The sequence below is a fragment of the Mugil cephalus genome, chromosome 4 (genome assembly GCF_022458985.1).
Source record: "Mugil cephalus isolate CIBA_MC_2020 chromosome 4, CIBA_Mcephalus_1.1, whole genome shotgun sequence".
In the NCBI taxonomy this organism is placed as follows: Eukaryota; Metazoa; Chordata; class Actinopteri; order Mugiliformes; family Mugilidae; genus Mugil; species Mugil cephalus.
Window position 1 is genome coordinate 5,822,963 of NC_061773.1, and position 15,859 is coordinate 5,838,821.

Below are 15,859 nucleotides of genomic sequence, written 5' to 3' on the forward strand. Positions count from 1 at the left end.
TACAAGAAACGTCTCATCGCTGTGCCTGCCAACAAAGGTTTCTCTACAAAGTACTGACTTGTGTTGTGCTTGGGGATCAAATACTTATTTCCCTTAATAAAATACATAACAATTTATAACTTTTAGATTGTGTGTTTTTTATGCATTTTCGACTGATATTCTGTCTATACCCATAACCAGTAAACAACCATAAAAACCAGAGTCTGATCATTTCTATGGAAGTGGGCAAACTTACAAATTCAGCAGGGGATCAAATACTTATTTCCCCCACTGTATATATATGCAGCACATCAATAAACACTGATCAGGCATAACATTATGACCACCTTCCTAATACTGTATAGGTCTACTTTGTGCCTCCAAAACAGTTGTGACTCATCAGAGAATGGACATGGGTCTTCTGAGGGTGTCCTGTGGTGTCTGGTAACAGGATGTTGTTCGTGGGGGTCTTTGGCTCCTGTGGGTTGAGGGGAGGGTCCTCTGTGGATCATCCCACAGATACTTGATCAGTTTGGGATCTAGACAACGTGGAGGCCAGGTCAACGCCTTGTGCTGTTCTTCATGTTTTTTGAGTTGTTCCTAAACTATTTGTGTGTGTGTGTGTGTGTGTGTGTGTGTCAGGCTGCATCATGCTGGGGAGTGTCATTGCCATGGGGTGGGGGTGTCTGTTCTGGTCTAGGTGGGTGGTACATGTCTTAGTAACATCCACATGAAAGAATGCCAAGTCCAAAAGTTTTATTTAAACTCACCATAAAACACATTTTAAAGTAGTATGAGTAACAGAGGTTTGTCTGTTTAGTTTAAAGTTCACAATTTCATGATATTTTCATGATATGCTGCAAATCCAGAAAACAACAACAACAACAACAAAATGAATTTCTAAATCTAGTTTTAATCTAAATTTTGAGAAAGATTGGTTAGATATTATTATGTTATTGGTTAGATATTGGGGAAAAAAGCTGTAACGGAAAAGGACATTCAGAACGGATCTTGAACCATAGGCAGCACAAAGACCCAACCCAAGAATAACAATCTTTCAAATACTGTCATTACACCCATTAATATCATCACAAGTTTTTACTTCTTTTTGGTTAAAATAATACAGTAAAAATAGTTCACATCAGCTACATATAATTTTAACTGTAAAGTCAGAAACTGAAACACAACAGAAAATTTGATTTATTCTATTCTTAACAATGTTTTTTTTTTTTACAAACTCCGTATCTGTTGTTTCAGCAATTTGCTGAAAATAATAACTATACCTACATTTATCTGTGTTGAATGATACACAAGGAAATGAGAAGATTGTTCTATGAGTTATATATGTTTAGGAAGAAAATAGCAGCAGAAAAAAAAAACTGAAGCAGTTAGAATTGAGTTTCCAGGGCATTTTCTATCTTTTTGATGTTGTCTCCCCTGTCCTTGAAGTTCAGTTTGTTGAAGTCCTCCATGATCTCCACCATCGTCTTTCCTTTGGTCTCTGGGACAAAATACATCATGAAAGCTGCACTGAAAAATGAGTAAACCACAAAAATCAGGAAGCAGAATTGCCCGAGTCCATCCTGAAAGAGAGCGCACAAAGAGACAGTGTTAATTAAACAGCTGGGTGACGTGAAGATGGAGATGTGCTGCCGGGAGATGCAGAGCGGGCGTCTCACCACCACGTAACCGAACAACATGCCAACGAGGAACATGCCGAGCCAGTTGATGGTCCCGCTGATCACGTAAGCAGAAGGACGCCAGGCTTGTAGGAAGAGGTCAGCAGGTAAAGCCATGGACACTCCAGCTAAAATGAACATTACGGAGCAGTTTCAGTGGCACGCTCAATCAGATACTCTTATTGGAGGTGCACAACGAGCAGGGAAACTCACACGGTCCGAGCCCATAGATGCAAATGACACAAAAGATCAGGGCGATGTTCACATACGGGATCCATGAATTCAGATCCTGCAAAAAAAAAAAAATAAATAAATAAATAAAACATGTCATCTGCTAAACAGCAGAGTGGAGTAGGGTGCACTGTTCCTGTATTTACCTTGACGGACAGCATGACAGTCAGCACACACATGGTGATGCCCATCAGTAAATAGCCATAGCCCATCAACTTCTTTCTGCCAGCGCGGTCGATCAAGAACGACTGAGACACAACACATGGAGAATAATGTCAGCAAGAGTGAACACATTTGAGTCACACAATATTGTGTCATTGTATCTAAATAAATGATTATTTTATGATTATTTTATAGAATGATACAGAATGATAACAGATTCATCCGACGTCCAAAGGATTATTAGAGTTCAATCCATGCTGCTTTTCACAGATACTTACACACAGTGTTATGGTGATGAGCTCTGTTGCTCCAATACCAATTGCCAAGTAATGCATCTGGTTCTCTGGCACTCCCGACTCACGGAAGATGTCAAAGGCGTAGAAGTACAGCTGAACGAGGGGATGACATGCGAGAGCCCATCCAATAAGATGAAAGGGAACCAGAGCACTTCATGTCAAAATAGCGTCCAGTGGACGTTCGTCATGGAGGAGAAAAACTTACAGCATTGATGCCACAAAACTGAACACCAGCGCAGGGGATGGCGAGGGTCAGGAGCTGCCACCTCACGCAGCGAGAGCTGAGCACATCCTTCACGCTCTTGGCCTTCTCTCCCTGTGTGCTCTCCCTCTCTTTCCTCATGTCGTCCAGCTCCTGCTTTAAGTCGTCCTCCTGCCACAGCCACTGTAATGCTGTCACAACACACGGTAAACAGTAACAGTAACCCTGCTGCAGGTTCAATAGCAGGATCTGTACAACGGTACAGTTATCGCCTTTAGAATAAAAGGATTAAGCTTCACAATTCATAGAAAGAAACAGATGCACAAACATTTTTTCGTAATGTTAAGACACTTTCAGTGCACATTAGTTCTGAGGTGATAAGACAAGAATGATTATTTCACAGGACGAACCGTAAGAAACACTACAATGTTGTGTAGTCTGGTTAGCTCAGATGGTAGAGCTAGGTGCTTTCCCAGGCGCTGCACAAGTTGATCTTGGAAGTCAGACAGTACATTACCTCATATGTGTTATTATGAATTTATATTGCACAGCTGCTGCTTAGCATTTCAATAGGTAGGTGCAGTAATATGATTGATCACAGCTTTCTAGCGATAGTACGCAGTATGATAAAAACTACCACTCATCTAGACTGTTGGCACTGATGTAAGCTCAGGGGAAGAAATAAAAGCCAAATTTAAAAAAGAAAAATCAGTGATAGTTTGGGGGTATGGATCATCATTGGTAAAGTTAAAACCCCGTCAAGAGTTCTCGATTTAACCAAAACGTCTTCAGAACTTTTATAAATCTGACCCTAAGTCTGCCGTGCCCACTTACCCTTTACGCTGCCGTCTGCATCTCCTTTATCAATGTAAAGATATCGAGGTGCCTCAGGGAAGAAAAGCAGCATCACAAACTGCAGGATGGCGGGAATACCACTGACAGCTAAGAGATATGGCCACATTTCCTCTGTTCCCAGTATCTCCCTGAGCAGAGCACAAAACAAAGACAAGGAAGATGGAAGCATTAAACATGTGCTGTGATGGAGTAAGAGAGCTGATACTAATATTATCCTATCCAACAGGAGCATTTTGGACCATTTAGTCTCACTAATAAGGAAAACCAGCTGTACACGGTGTTGTAATTTAATCTGGAACAAGAAAGTCAATAAGTCCTTAACTTTGCTTTAAAGCTCGAGCAGTCACTTCTTACTTGATGCCAATTATCTGACCCACGACTTTCCCGAAGCCGATGAAGATCGAGCTTGTGAGCGTCATGAAACCTCTTAGTTTCTTTGGAGAACTCTCCCCGAGGTACATGAGGTGGACACTGAGGCCGAGACCTGTGGACAGAGACAAGATGAGGATGTGGGAGTCTTCCTAAAGGAAAACGCACGCACTCTACACACACACGCACCATCGTAACATACCAACATTGTATCCGTAGAGAAATCTTCCCAGCAAGATCATCTCAAAAGACCTGGCCATGCGACTGAAGACCATGAGCAAGGCAGCGACCATCGCCACAACGTTGTTGATCAGAAGAGCTTTTTTCCTGCAAAATCCCAAGAAATAAGGTCAAGGAACTTATTCTTCACAGACTAGCTTTCTTGGCAAGAGATAACAGAATTAGCACTGGCAATTTGTTAGCTTAGCTTAGCACAGATGCTGCAAATCCACTTGCTTGTTGTTTTCAGTGGTCTATGTGCTGCACTACTCTGTCTTCTGGCTAGTTTATTTTCAGTTCATAGAAACAGATTCATTCTTCATTCTTCCTTCATATCTAACAAACAAATAAAAAGGGAAACTGGTGTTGATCTTAGACATCAGACAAATATTCATACTTCCCAAAATATCAAATAATTCCTATGATGGTTTTAACAGAACAAACCTGAACTTACTCCAGTTCCTCAAGCTATAAAAATCTTATTTCTTTTCTTGTTTTCCATTTTCTTTTTTCATGCAACCTGGAGAAGTGGTGCTACCAGGTGAACATTACAAACTGTTGTACTGATTCTTTTGGCTCCAAAAATAATTGATCCATGATTGACAGGTGAGAATGTATTGGAAACTGTAAACGTCAATTGCCGAGTGTTCTTTGTAAACAACAACATGCTTGTTTCTGTGTGCGTGTGTGTGTGTCTCACCGGCCATATCTGACCGGGAGGCTGCCGCTGTGAATGGCCCCAGCCCAGGCTCCCAGACTTAGCACGGCCACGATGAAGGACCAGATGAGCTGGTTGGTAGAATCGTCCACTGGAGCGGCGTACCTCAACATCCATGTGTAGTTGACAAAACTCTGGACATGCTGCAGAGAAAGCACGGCTCAAAGATCATCATGCGCACGTTTAAAATTCAGGTTTCTCACACACAAAGTCATCTCAAGGTGTCTCAGATGTAGGTTACATTTGATTTGTCTCAGTTACAAAGGTTTTCTGTTTGTGCACCAATGCTACGATGCTATGAAGTTTCCTGTCAACTGTCCTGTCAGGGTTTTGTCAAATTTACTATTTGATCTATTTTGTGTCTAATCAAAAATGTAAGCTCTGATTTTCAGACGCGAGAGACAAAGAGTCTCCTGAAAAACATGGCATTCAGGAGCTGCTGCTGCTACAAACAGGAATTAGAAATCAGTCACACACAGATATTTGCTGCATATTGTTCTAAAAACAGTGAAAATGAATTGAGTTCTAATACAGAAAATAAAATATAAGCTCACTCAGAATGCAGTATTGCACTATTGCGATGAGAATATAATATGATGTCATAGATAGTTAGATATTTCTATTTAACGCGGATCTTACCTGTGCTGGTGAAGCGATGAGAGAAACTTGAATGCCATACTGAAACGATCCCCCGATCCCCAACACCAGTGAGAGCAGGTAAAGCCTCCAGTACTGCAGCTGACATGTGATGAGCGGACATTTACATATACGCTAATGTTCATAATACTCATAGACACGGAGGGAAAGACCAGATTGAACATTTAATGATTCACTGACATGGGCCTCAAACATGAGTCAATGATTATAAATGACATTAACGCTGCCAGTCAAAAGTTTGGACACACACTTTCTCATAGTGAACATCCTCCACATACTGTAGATTAACCTTTATGAGTTCCTAGAATATACTGTTTGTTCTTGTCTGTCTATTTGTTAACCCAAACATCGGTGCTTTCTTGCAATAAATGTTACTAATATATCTAATAATATCTAATAATCTGATTATTTTAAAGGAAAAAAAGTCATCATACTGGAGATAAAAATATACATTTAATGACCTTTTTTTGGTATACACAGTTTATTGTTACACTCATTTTATTTGTAGCAAAATGACCTATAAGCATTTGTTCTAACTTTTTATTCCGGTAGTTTTGAGAGGTATCTACTTGATGGAAGCTTTCCAGTTTAAACTTTACTCCACAGCAGCAGCATTTTCACATCTATCGTTTTAATTTTACATTTAAAAAACAACAGACATTTAATAAGTGATGCATTGTTAAGTTTAATGGAAGGCTTTCAGATATTTGGTTGATTAGACCTTCATGTTCTCTTGTTCAAAGCTCTGCAGGAATTCATATTGATATTAGCATTCACCAGTTGGATTGACAGTTTTAGAAGTGATTCTGCAACAAATATAAAATCCCAGTTTTTGCGTTGTTGCATGCAGATTTTTTTTTTCTTGCACAATGAGTTCTTTTGATGCTTTTGTTACATTTAACCCCTAATGACTTTGCACAACTAAATTTTTTCCACCTTTAACAGAGTAGTTTTACACCGTGGTGCCAAAACCTTTACATAATAAAATTGAAGCACTGAATCTTTATGCAGTCGTGTTTCTGTTTGCATGTATTTGAGTTTTAGATACCATCTTCTGGAGAAAGACAACGGAGAAGAGTGGATTTCAATTTTTTCTTGTGCAGATCATAAAAGATTAATTCAAGACTCGGTCCTTAAAATGAACATAAAATGTTTGGCTATTTAGTATATATATACATACATATAGTTAAATAGTGGTGATGATGATGAACATATTTAAATTTGCAGTTGTGATTCACAGTATTCAGAAATATTTGATCTGACATATGAATAGAGACCGTTCAATCCCAATCAAGTAATGTAAAGTCCACTTACCATTTCGGATGCACGCTCGAAGGATGACTGCAGAAGGAGCTCAGTGCCAACATATATGAAGGATGACCTCCCACAGTTACTCATCAATTGACATTAGTCATTCATTCATGCTGTTAAGAGCAACATTGTCATGATTTGACGTGAGTGACGGCAAAAAAACTCCACCAGATCGGACCTGGTCTGTCTGGCTGGCACAGCTGCAACATGTTCTGCCAATTTAATCTGTTTACTGGTTAGACATTAGTTTTAACTGGGAGGATGTTTTTCCTGCTTAAAAAAAAAAAAGAAAAAAAAACAATATATAAATCTGTATACAAAGGAAAAGGACCTGCAAGTCTGACACACGAGCAGGCCATAAATTATTTGCTGTATGTTTAAGTTCACATCATCAATAATCTACAGCACATGCAATCATTACATTTAATCATAACAGCAGATGGAGGCTGCAGACGGAGGTGTTGCATTAGAACAATGTACATGTTTCAGACACATTTCATTACATAATGGGAACTGGAGGGCGCAGCATCTTCATCAATGTCAGAGGCTGTGAAGTCAGAATATCTCAGCCGCTGCTTCTCAGAGCCGAACCATTTCTTTTTCACTCAGTTTATTTGCAGTATGAAATGAAAAGCATAACTTCGTATACTGATACTTTGATACTTTGGCTTATTTAGTTGCAGCAGAGAATTCAATCACTTGACAGAGCAGATGATATCGACATCGGAAAGTCGTTTATTCACGTTGTCTGCCTTGTTCTCATGCTGTGAGCTCAGACCACGTGTTCTACCAAATAGCCACATAAGATGTATGACCATATCACTCTGTCTTTGTCTGATACTCATCATCAGGAGAACTCTCATGCTCTGTTTGCAACAGGAGCTTTGCACAATTAAAAGTTTGAATGTTTTTTTTTGTGAATGTAAGTTTGACATGTTTTCCAGTGAATTTGAGGGATGCCTGTGTGCAGCAAATGTGCAGTTGCAGAGACTGCTCCGAGTTAGAGCTGATATCTTTTTTCATTATGTTTAACAAACTTAGACTTCAGTCTGTGTTTTGTGCATGTTGTGTCAAAATATTTCTGCACAGGAAATATTGATACAATGAACTTGCACAGGTCTGATGCAGGTAACGGGAAAAGGGTTTCATAAAGCAAGGTCTAATCTGAACTCACTGTTCTTGTGAATATTTCTAATGAAGTGTTTTGCTTGGGTCTAATGTCCCAGACATAATAAAAAGCTTCCCGGCTGTTTGTCCATTCAAATATTTTCTCTTAAAATAAATGAACAGAAAGAAATGATAACTGACATGATGAACTCACCAAACCAACAGTGTTCAAACAAAACAAAATGATGTTTCATGTACTGCAGTCAGGCCAAACAAAACACGTAGTTAAAAAAATGTACTTTATTTCCTCATTAAAGCTATTTCACATATTTCACTCACGCAAAGATAAAACAAAACTATATTTTCTAAAAGAGCTAAACATCACACATCATGTAATATGGACACTGATGCATGAGAAGTTAAATAAGGTGTAAATTAACCCCACTACATGTTTATACAGTGCCCTGCAGAAAAGCCAGACCTTTGACTTTTTTTTGTTCCATTACAAAAGAAAAAAAAGAAAAAAAATCAAACAAAAATTATATTATATACATTATACAATTTAAAGCTGTGACTGATAACACGAAAACACATCACTTCCTCACGTTCGCTTAATATACAGCAATTTCATTTATTTTGTATTTGTCACAGTAAAGCAAAACATTATGTGGACATAACCGCAGTACATACAAAACATGACATTTAAGACACATCGGGTCAGGTCAGGTCAAACCAAGGCATACAGTGAATGTGTGCGTGTTTCAGGAGTAAAAAGTCTGTTTACAAACTGGTGGAATGACACACTTCTCCCAGCTGATACTGAGCTTCAGTCTGCGATTCAAAATGCTTGTCTTGGCCTTTGAAGTTGAGCTTGTGGAATTCGCTTGTGATGACTGCTAGAGACTTCCCCTTGGTCTCGGGCAGAACCAGTCCGATGTAGACCGCACACAGCAGGCAGACGGCTCCGAAAGGCACGAAGCAGTACTCACTCAGCTCGCTCTATGACGGGTAGGAAGGAGAGAAAAAACTGTCAGACAAGATGTAAGACATGAGTGAGTGTTTGTGTAACTGTTTGTGTGCAGACTATGTTTAGGTATTTTCTGAAATACACAGAAACCTTCACTTGAATATCTATACCTTAGAAAGACCTGAGACAAAACATCTCAATAGTCCTCATCTCTTCAGTTCTAATGCCTGAACTCTGGGAGGCGCTATAAGGTGGCTGAAGTAAATCAGCAAAAGATGAGTAGAAAATCTTGCACTGCAACAATTAATTTGAAGTTTTTATGTTTTTTTTCCCTGCTGTGATTCCATCACAGTAACATTTTTTTTTTATTGTCCGTGCCTTTTTATGCATTGGAAATGTATCTGTGCACAGCTCACAGCAGTGAGCACACTGATGCAGATCCGCCGACACATGGTTTCTATGTGGCTGACGAGGTCATTAAAGTGGTCGACTTCATTTACTCGCCCAGTCAGTGGTCATAATGTTATGCCTCATGCTGTCATTGTACATAATGTAGTTATGCAGGGGTTTTATTAGTTTGATAGATGTATGTATGCACAGACTGGGGGACGGTCGCTTAACAGACTGACCACTATGAATGGAAAGATCATCCCAATGATGAACAGGTTGAGCCACATCATGGAGCCGGCGATCATGTAGGCTGCAGGCCGAGCCGTCTGATTGAAGATCTCTGTGGGCAGAATGCCCGTCACTCCAGCTGTGAAAGAATAAAACATACTGATCAGTCACGTTGTTCTGAAATATTCCTTCACTGCAGCTGTGCATCATTGTTGGAGACGATCAGATTCTTTGTATTTTGAGAGTTTGTATACATGTGAAATCCTGAGGAATAAAATAAATAACTGACCTGGTCCCATCCCGAAGCTGAGAATGTAGGTGAAGATGCAGGCCATGCTCAGGTACGGCATCCAGCTTATTTTGTGCTGTTTGTGAGGAGGAACATAGATGAGAAGAAAAGATCTGACAGTATTTTCCCTCAACATGTTACATATAACTTGAATGTCCAAATGCTCATAACTGGACTGGATCTCACACTGGCCATAATCCTTAATACAGATGCAACAACAAATGAGGGATACAACTGTACAGCAGCTAACCTCCAGCTTTAACCTGTGACCGTGCAATAACTACTCAGTATTCAGCTCATCACAAAGTAAAGACATCTGTGACAGATATGCAGAATAAAAAAGTATTCGTCATGTTAGCTGATCACCTCATATAACAGAGCGATTGTGAAGACGATAGCCCACACGGTCATGAGGATGAAGCCTCCCATCAGCATGAACCTCCGACCTTTGCGCTCTATCAGCAGGTTCTGAAAGCGTCAAACATATGTCACAGACTCAAAAATGACTTTAGATTAAGGAAATAATAAAAAACACAAACGAGGCAGAGCTGAAGGTTTTCTCTGGCCGTGACCAGGGTGGATAGGATCAGGAACGACTATGTTAGAGGGACGGCTCATGTGAGATGTGTTGGAGATAAAGTGAGAGAGACCAGGTGGAGACTGGACTGGACACGTTCAGAGGAGGATGCTGAGGTTACAGCTACCAGGCAGGAGGTCTAGAAGAAGGAGGTTTATGGATGTAGTGAAGGAGGACATGAAGGAAGAGGGTGTGAGAGAAGAGGACACAGAGGATGTGGCAAGATGGAAGCAGGCGTCCCCTGAAGGGAACAGTCAAAATGAAAAGAAGAAGAATGTACAGCATACATGATAAGGACAAGATAATTGAAGACATTTCTTTAAAATCAATCCAGTCTCTGTCATTCATGGACTATAATAATAAACTGAATTGTTCCACTCGATGAAAAGATGGTGGTCATCTAATTTGCGTGATGAAAACATAAACACATGCACATATTTATGGGAGCTCAGAGCGTGCTCCATCGTCTCATGGTTATATATTGCTTTAATAACATTACATTTAAGTAAACATTTGTATCTGCTCTGTGTCCATGAGTCCCATAATCGGCCTCTTCCGAAGCTAAAAGGATCTGCCAGGAAAGGTCATTATAATAATTAACATTTTTTTTTGTTTTGTTTTTATTTTAATCTACAAATCTTTGTGGGTTTAGAGGGAAGTTATGCAAACATGCAAAACTTTTACTGAAGCAAAAGCTCATATGTGCTGGCAACAAAATGTAGCTAAAGTATGAAAGTAAAAGTACTGCTCTGGTCCTTGTGCACACTTTTTCTCTAAACTTTCATTTTTTGTGAGACACTTAATTCAAAATGTATGAAAATGAAACCATGTGAGACTTTCAGAGAGAAAAATCTGATGGAGCTGTTAACAACTCATAAACATCTGAAATGTACACACTGCTTTTTGTGAGATGCTGGAAGCCAAAGAGGTCAGAGACCACCAGTTAAATCTGTTGTACTTTAAAAGCGTTCTATATCAATTATGTAAAATGTCCATCTTATATTAAGTAGTGACTGAAGCTAAAAGGTTTTATATTCCCTATCAAGCGTTCAAATCAAAACTGATAAGCTACGTAGCTACACAATCGTTGTTTTATTACTGTAACATCATGTTAGCGTTTCAACTGCATGTGTTCCTACTGTATGTACTCCTCTCGAGGCTATTCTGAGGCCTTAGCCTTCATTAAATCTTTAAGAAGAATGCCAACTACAGTCTCGGTTGGCCTCCAGCCGCTTACATAACGTGAGCTTTAAGGACTGATACTTACACACATGATGCACGCTGTGAATTCACATGTCCCCGTGCCTACTGTGACATACTGGATCAAATTGTCAGGAATTCCAGCCTCTTTGAACACGTATGATGCATAGAAGTAAATCTGCAGGAAGGACAGAAGATGTTAGAGCACTGCAGAACATCAACAATAGTTAGAAACTGCTGATAAGCTGATTATTTCTATAAACTCGTATTAACTGTACTAATACCCCAGTTCACGAGCATGTGGTTAAAAGCCTTTTCTGGTGACAAGGCAACGTGTAACTCTGAAAATAAGTCTAGACGTGTTATTACAGGGCAGATATGTGAAAGCATAGAATCAATAATTAACAATCTAGACCGCAGTGCTTATTCAAAACAGTCCGATGTCTTCATGTACAGTATATAGTGCTCATTTAGTGAGCATCATCACATCAGCGTACATTATTCATGTGACCTGCAGCAGTGTAAAGTAATACGGGCACAGCACAGAACGCTGATGGATCTTCTCAAATTCCTCGTCAACTTTCCAACTTAGCAGAGACCAAAGTAACATTGGATACTGCTTGTGTGCCTCCGGATCAGTTACACTGAGCTTTGTTAGTTATATAAAAATATGTAATAGACCAGAAGCACGTGTAATAAACATCTGTGAGGTTGTGACAGAGAGCGTTGTTCTTACCGAGTCATTACCACAGAGCTGCATGGCACTGCTGATGACCATGACCGAGATGAGCTGCCAGCGCACGGAGCGATCCGCAAAGAGCTCCCAGGGCCGGCGTGGCCTCATGCCCTTGGTTTCGGCCTGTTCCTGCAGGATCTCATTCAGCTCGCTGCTCTGGACCTCACAGCCTCGCAGACGTCTCAGAGCTGACCAGAGGAAATTCCCAGAGGAAGTCATAAACATTTTCTCAAAGACTCAAAATAAAAACAGCTCATGTGACGGTCAGGAGGTCATATGATAATAAGAGGAAAGGATGGAAGTTTCTGCAACATAACATGAAAAGTAAAGCTACATTGAAATAAAATTCTAGATTAACCCACCGTTAATGCAACCCTCCTTGTCCCCCCTGTCGATGAGAAGGTATCTGGGGCTCTCTGGGAACCACGGCAGGGTGAGGAGCTGAATGAGGCCAGGAATGGCATTACTGGCGAGAAGGTACTGCCAACACGGCTCACTGCCCAGAACCTCTCTTCGAACAAGTGATATAGATAGATAGATAGATTACTTTATTCATCCCCAAACTGAAATTATGAGTGGTACTGTAGGAACCTACAAAACACTTTTTTTAGCTTAAAGACAGGAGCAGCCCATTTTGATTGTACCTGAGTCCAACCACCTGTCCCAAAACGACACCAAACGCTGTGAAAACGGCTGATGAAAGGGAGACGGCCCCCCTCAAGTGCTTGGGGGCACTTTCCCCGAAATACATGGGTTGCACGTTCATGCTGATTCCTGCAAAACACGGTCACTTGTGAGCTTATGTTGCACAATGATCTCAATTAATTTGAACATCTTTTGCTTTCATGGCTCCATCACTACCAGAAGACTTTAGTCCAGTTTTAATTTAAGTCTGTTGCATATACACCGATCAGGCATAACATTATGACCACTGACAGAAGAAGTAAATAACATTGACCGTCTTGTGACAATGCGATGTTCTGTTGGGATCTAGTATTCATTTGGATGTTACTTAGACATGTAACACCCACCCAGCCATCCCCAGCGAGATGTAGCCTGACACAGACACACAGACAAAACCACAAAAAAACATGAAGAACAGCACAAGGTGTTGACCTGGCCTCCAAATTCACTAGATCCCAAAAGATCAACTATCTGTGGGATGATCCACAGAGGCCCCTCCCCTCAACCCATGATGAGTCACAACTGTTTTGGAAGTACAAGGGAGACCTACACAATATTAGGACATAATGTTATGGCTGATCGATACATAATGCATATACAATATCAGAGGGTAAGATGACCGTTTTATTGATTCAGAAAACTTCATTTTCAAACATACCTGCGTTTATTCCAACTAGAACACGTGAGATAATGATCATCTCAAATGATTTGGCAGCTCTGCTCGTCAGGGCCAAGAGTGCACCGGACATGAGAAAAACGTTGTTCAACAGCAGACATTTCTTCCTTGTGGAGAGAAACGGGGTAATAAGTCAGTCAGAGGTTAAGACCGTTTATTTACGCATGTTCCATCAATACTAAGTAATTCTCAAAATTGTTGCAAAACAGACAATATTCAAAATTTATAACTGGTGTGTTAGTCTGAAAGTACTAAAATGGACATTGACCAAGTCCATTTCAGATCAGATGTAGTACGGAAGCATGGTTATAAAAACAGAGCTGCAGGGTCATACGCATGCATACCCATGAATGAGAGAAGTAAGTGAACAATTCATACACATCTGCGTCAACAGGTTGATCATTCACTCTCTGCACATGGTGGCGAACATCTCAGTTTGTCATCTTCTATTACCTCCCAAAGTATATGGTCATAGGTCCAGCAATAAGAGCTCCAGCTAAACCCCCCAACGAGAAGATGGAGACAATGATTGTCCACACCAGTGTCACTTGGTAGTCCTCCAGCTGGATGTCCCAACGCTCCAGGAATGTCTCATTGATAAAGGTCTGGATAAACTGTGATAAAAGAAGCGATATTCAGTGGTTAAAGCCTTACTGAGTTAACCAAACACATGCACACACAAACAGAGCAGAGCATGAAGCCGACACTCATTACCTACTCATGTTTATATTTCTGTGCTATTCCACTCAATCACTTCGGCATTGATTTTTGAATCTTTAGGGCCTGTTTGCAGCACTGGAGAGTCAATTTAACTATTTCTAAATGCTCAGATTAAAATATTTGTGTCTGTTGGCAAACTGAGTTATTGAGGATTGTGGATGAAGGTTTGTGCCCTTTATTCTTGTGCATCCAGTTTTTGCTTCTTGAGCACAATACATTTGGATGTGCGACAATAAGAACGACTAATCACACACAGAAGTAACCTAATTCTTGATTGTGCCAAATTACACTGTGACCCAAATGTGAAATAACAGAGATACTGGCAACTCTGCATACATGTGGTATGTCACTGAATACATTTTAAACTCTCCAAACTTTCCTTCCCAGCTCCATATAGTATGCAGGCATCTACAGCTGATTACATAACCAAGAGGCAGTAACACACACACAAACAGACAAAAGCTTACAGTGGTGGGAGAGTTCATTATGGCGAGGTTATAACCATACTGAAGAGTTCCTCCGATGGCTGCAGATGCAACCATTAGCACCAATGTCAGAGAACTGCTCTGTTGTGATAGACAGATAAATAGGTAGACAGATAGTTAGCAATATGACACTTGGAAGATTAATATTTCTGCGTTTAATTTAACCTTAGTTTAGTTGGAGAATAAAAGTATTCTGTAACATCATAGCTGTTTATGAAGCAAAAACACATTTTAAAAAAAAAAGTTAAATCCTTTAAATTACACTCTAACACCGCTGCAGGGACAACACAGTCAACAAGCAATTCAACTTCTCTTCGAGAACAAAACAGACAATTGTCAGCTTCAAGCAATACTGAGAAACAATCAAGATTTACCTTCTGTGCACCAGTATGCGACATGGTTAAACAAAGGTGGGAATTTAAAAAAAAAAACTAAAAACAAAAAACGAACAGGTGTCTTTATGAAGTCCTAGAAGAAACCAGGGGCCAGCCCACCTCAAACAATAATAATAATCCCTTATCCCACCAGTCCGAGCAGGCGCCTGCAGCGTGCATGTGGCATCGTTGATTGGCTGCATATTTAAGTCAGTTGCCAAACGCTGTGGAGAAACGCGCCCAAGTAATTAAGAGCTACAACGACGCATGCGCAGCAAAGTTAGTAAAGTTTCCCATCAACCACGGGAGCAGGAAACGGACACGGTGAGGGGATAACTTGAAACTAAGTGTACGTAATGCACGTGTGCCTCCTGGTTGAATGAATAAATAAATAAATAAATACATACCCAACAGTCTCCCAGCAACACGTGCACATGTACCAGCCTGTGCTGAGAGGGTTGTACAGTTTGCAGTCTTTTGATTAAACAATAATTTTCTCTTGGAATGTACAACATGCAGACCCACTACAAACCAAAACAGTGACTTAATATATACATTTGTACACGAGACAGGGCTACAAAACTGGACAATAATTCACCACTGTTGATTCTGAACGTTCCGGGAGCACGTTCCTCCACACGTGGAGAAATAACTAAAATCACATGGAGGTGCAGAGAAACCAAAGAATTGATCAACAGTTCATTACTCCATAATTGTTTAACATATTTTAACGTAATGTAATCATGTT

The 15,859-nt window shown here is 40.2% G+C and overlaps 2 protein-coding genes across 2 annotated transcripts; both read right to left on the minus strand.

Annotated features, from left to right (window-relative positions):
• Positions 1–720: 720 nt before the first annotated feature.
• On the minus strand, positions 721–6,694 carry LOC125006838 (solute carrier family 2, facilitated glucose transporter member 11-like). Its single transcript, XM_047583268.1, has 13 exons — positions 6,682–6,694; positions 5,350–5,448; positions 4,693–4,853; positions 3,976–4,100; positions 3,759–3,888; positions 3,384–3,532; positions 2,553–2,740; positions 2,330–2,440; positions 2,036–2,137; positions 1,872–1,947; positions 1,659–1,786; positions 1,304–1,562; positions 721–1,178 (listed from the first exon to the last, which is right to left on the minus strand). Exons 1-12 carry the CDS (start codon positions 6,682–6,684, stop codon positions 1,368–1,370), a joined length of 1,467 nt encoding a protein of 488 aa, XP_047439224.1. The 5' UTR covers positions 6,685–6,694; the 3' UTR covers positions 721–1,178; positions 1,304–1,367.
• Positions 6,695–8,070: 1,376 nt separating this feature from the next.
• On the minus strand, positions 8,071–15,283 carry LOC125006837 (solute carrier family 2, facilitated glucose transporter member 11-like). Its single transcript, XM_047583267.1, has 12 exons — positions 15,112–15,283; positions 14,720–14,818; positions 13,986–14,146; positions 13,515–13,639; positions 12,817–12,946; positions 12,535–12,683; positions 12,173–12,360; positions 11,504–11,614; positions 10,026–10,127; positions 9,660–9,735; positions 9,382–9,509; positions 8,071–8,784 (listed from the first exon to the last, which is right to left on the minus strand). Exons 1-12 carry the CDS (start codon positions 15,133–15,135, stop codon positions 8,566–8,568), a joined length of 1,512 nt encoding a protein of 503 aa, XP_047439223.1. The 5' UTR covers positions 15,136–15,283; the 3' UTR covers positions 8,071–8,565.
• Between the last annotated feature and the right edge of the window lie 576 nt (positions 15,284–15,859).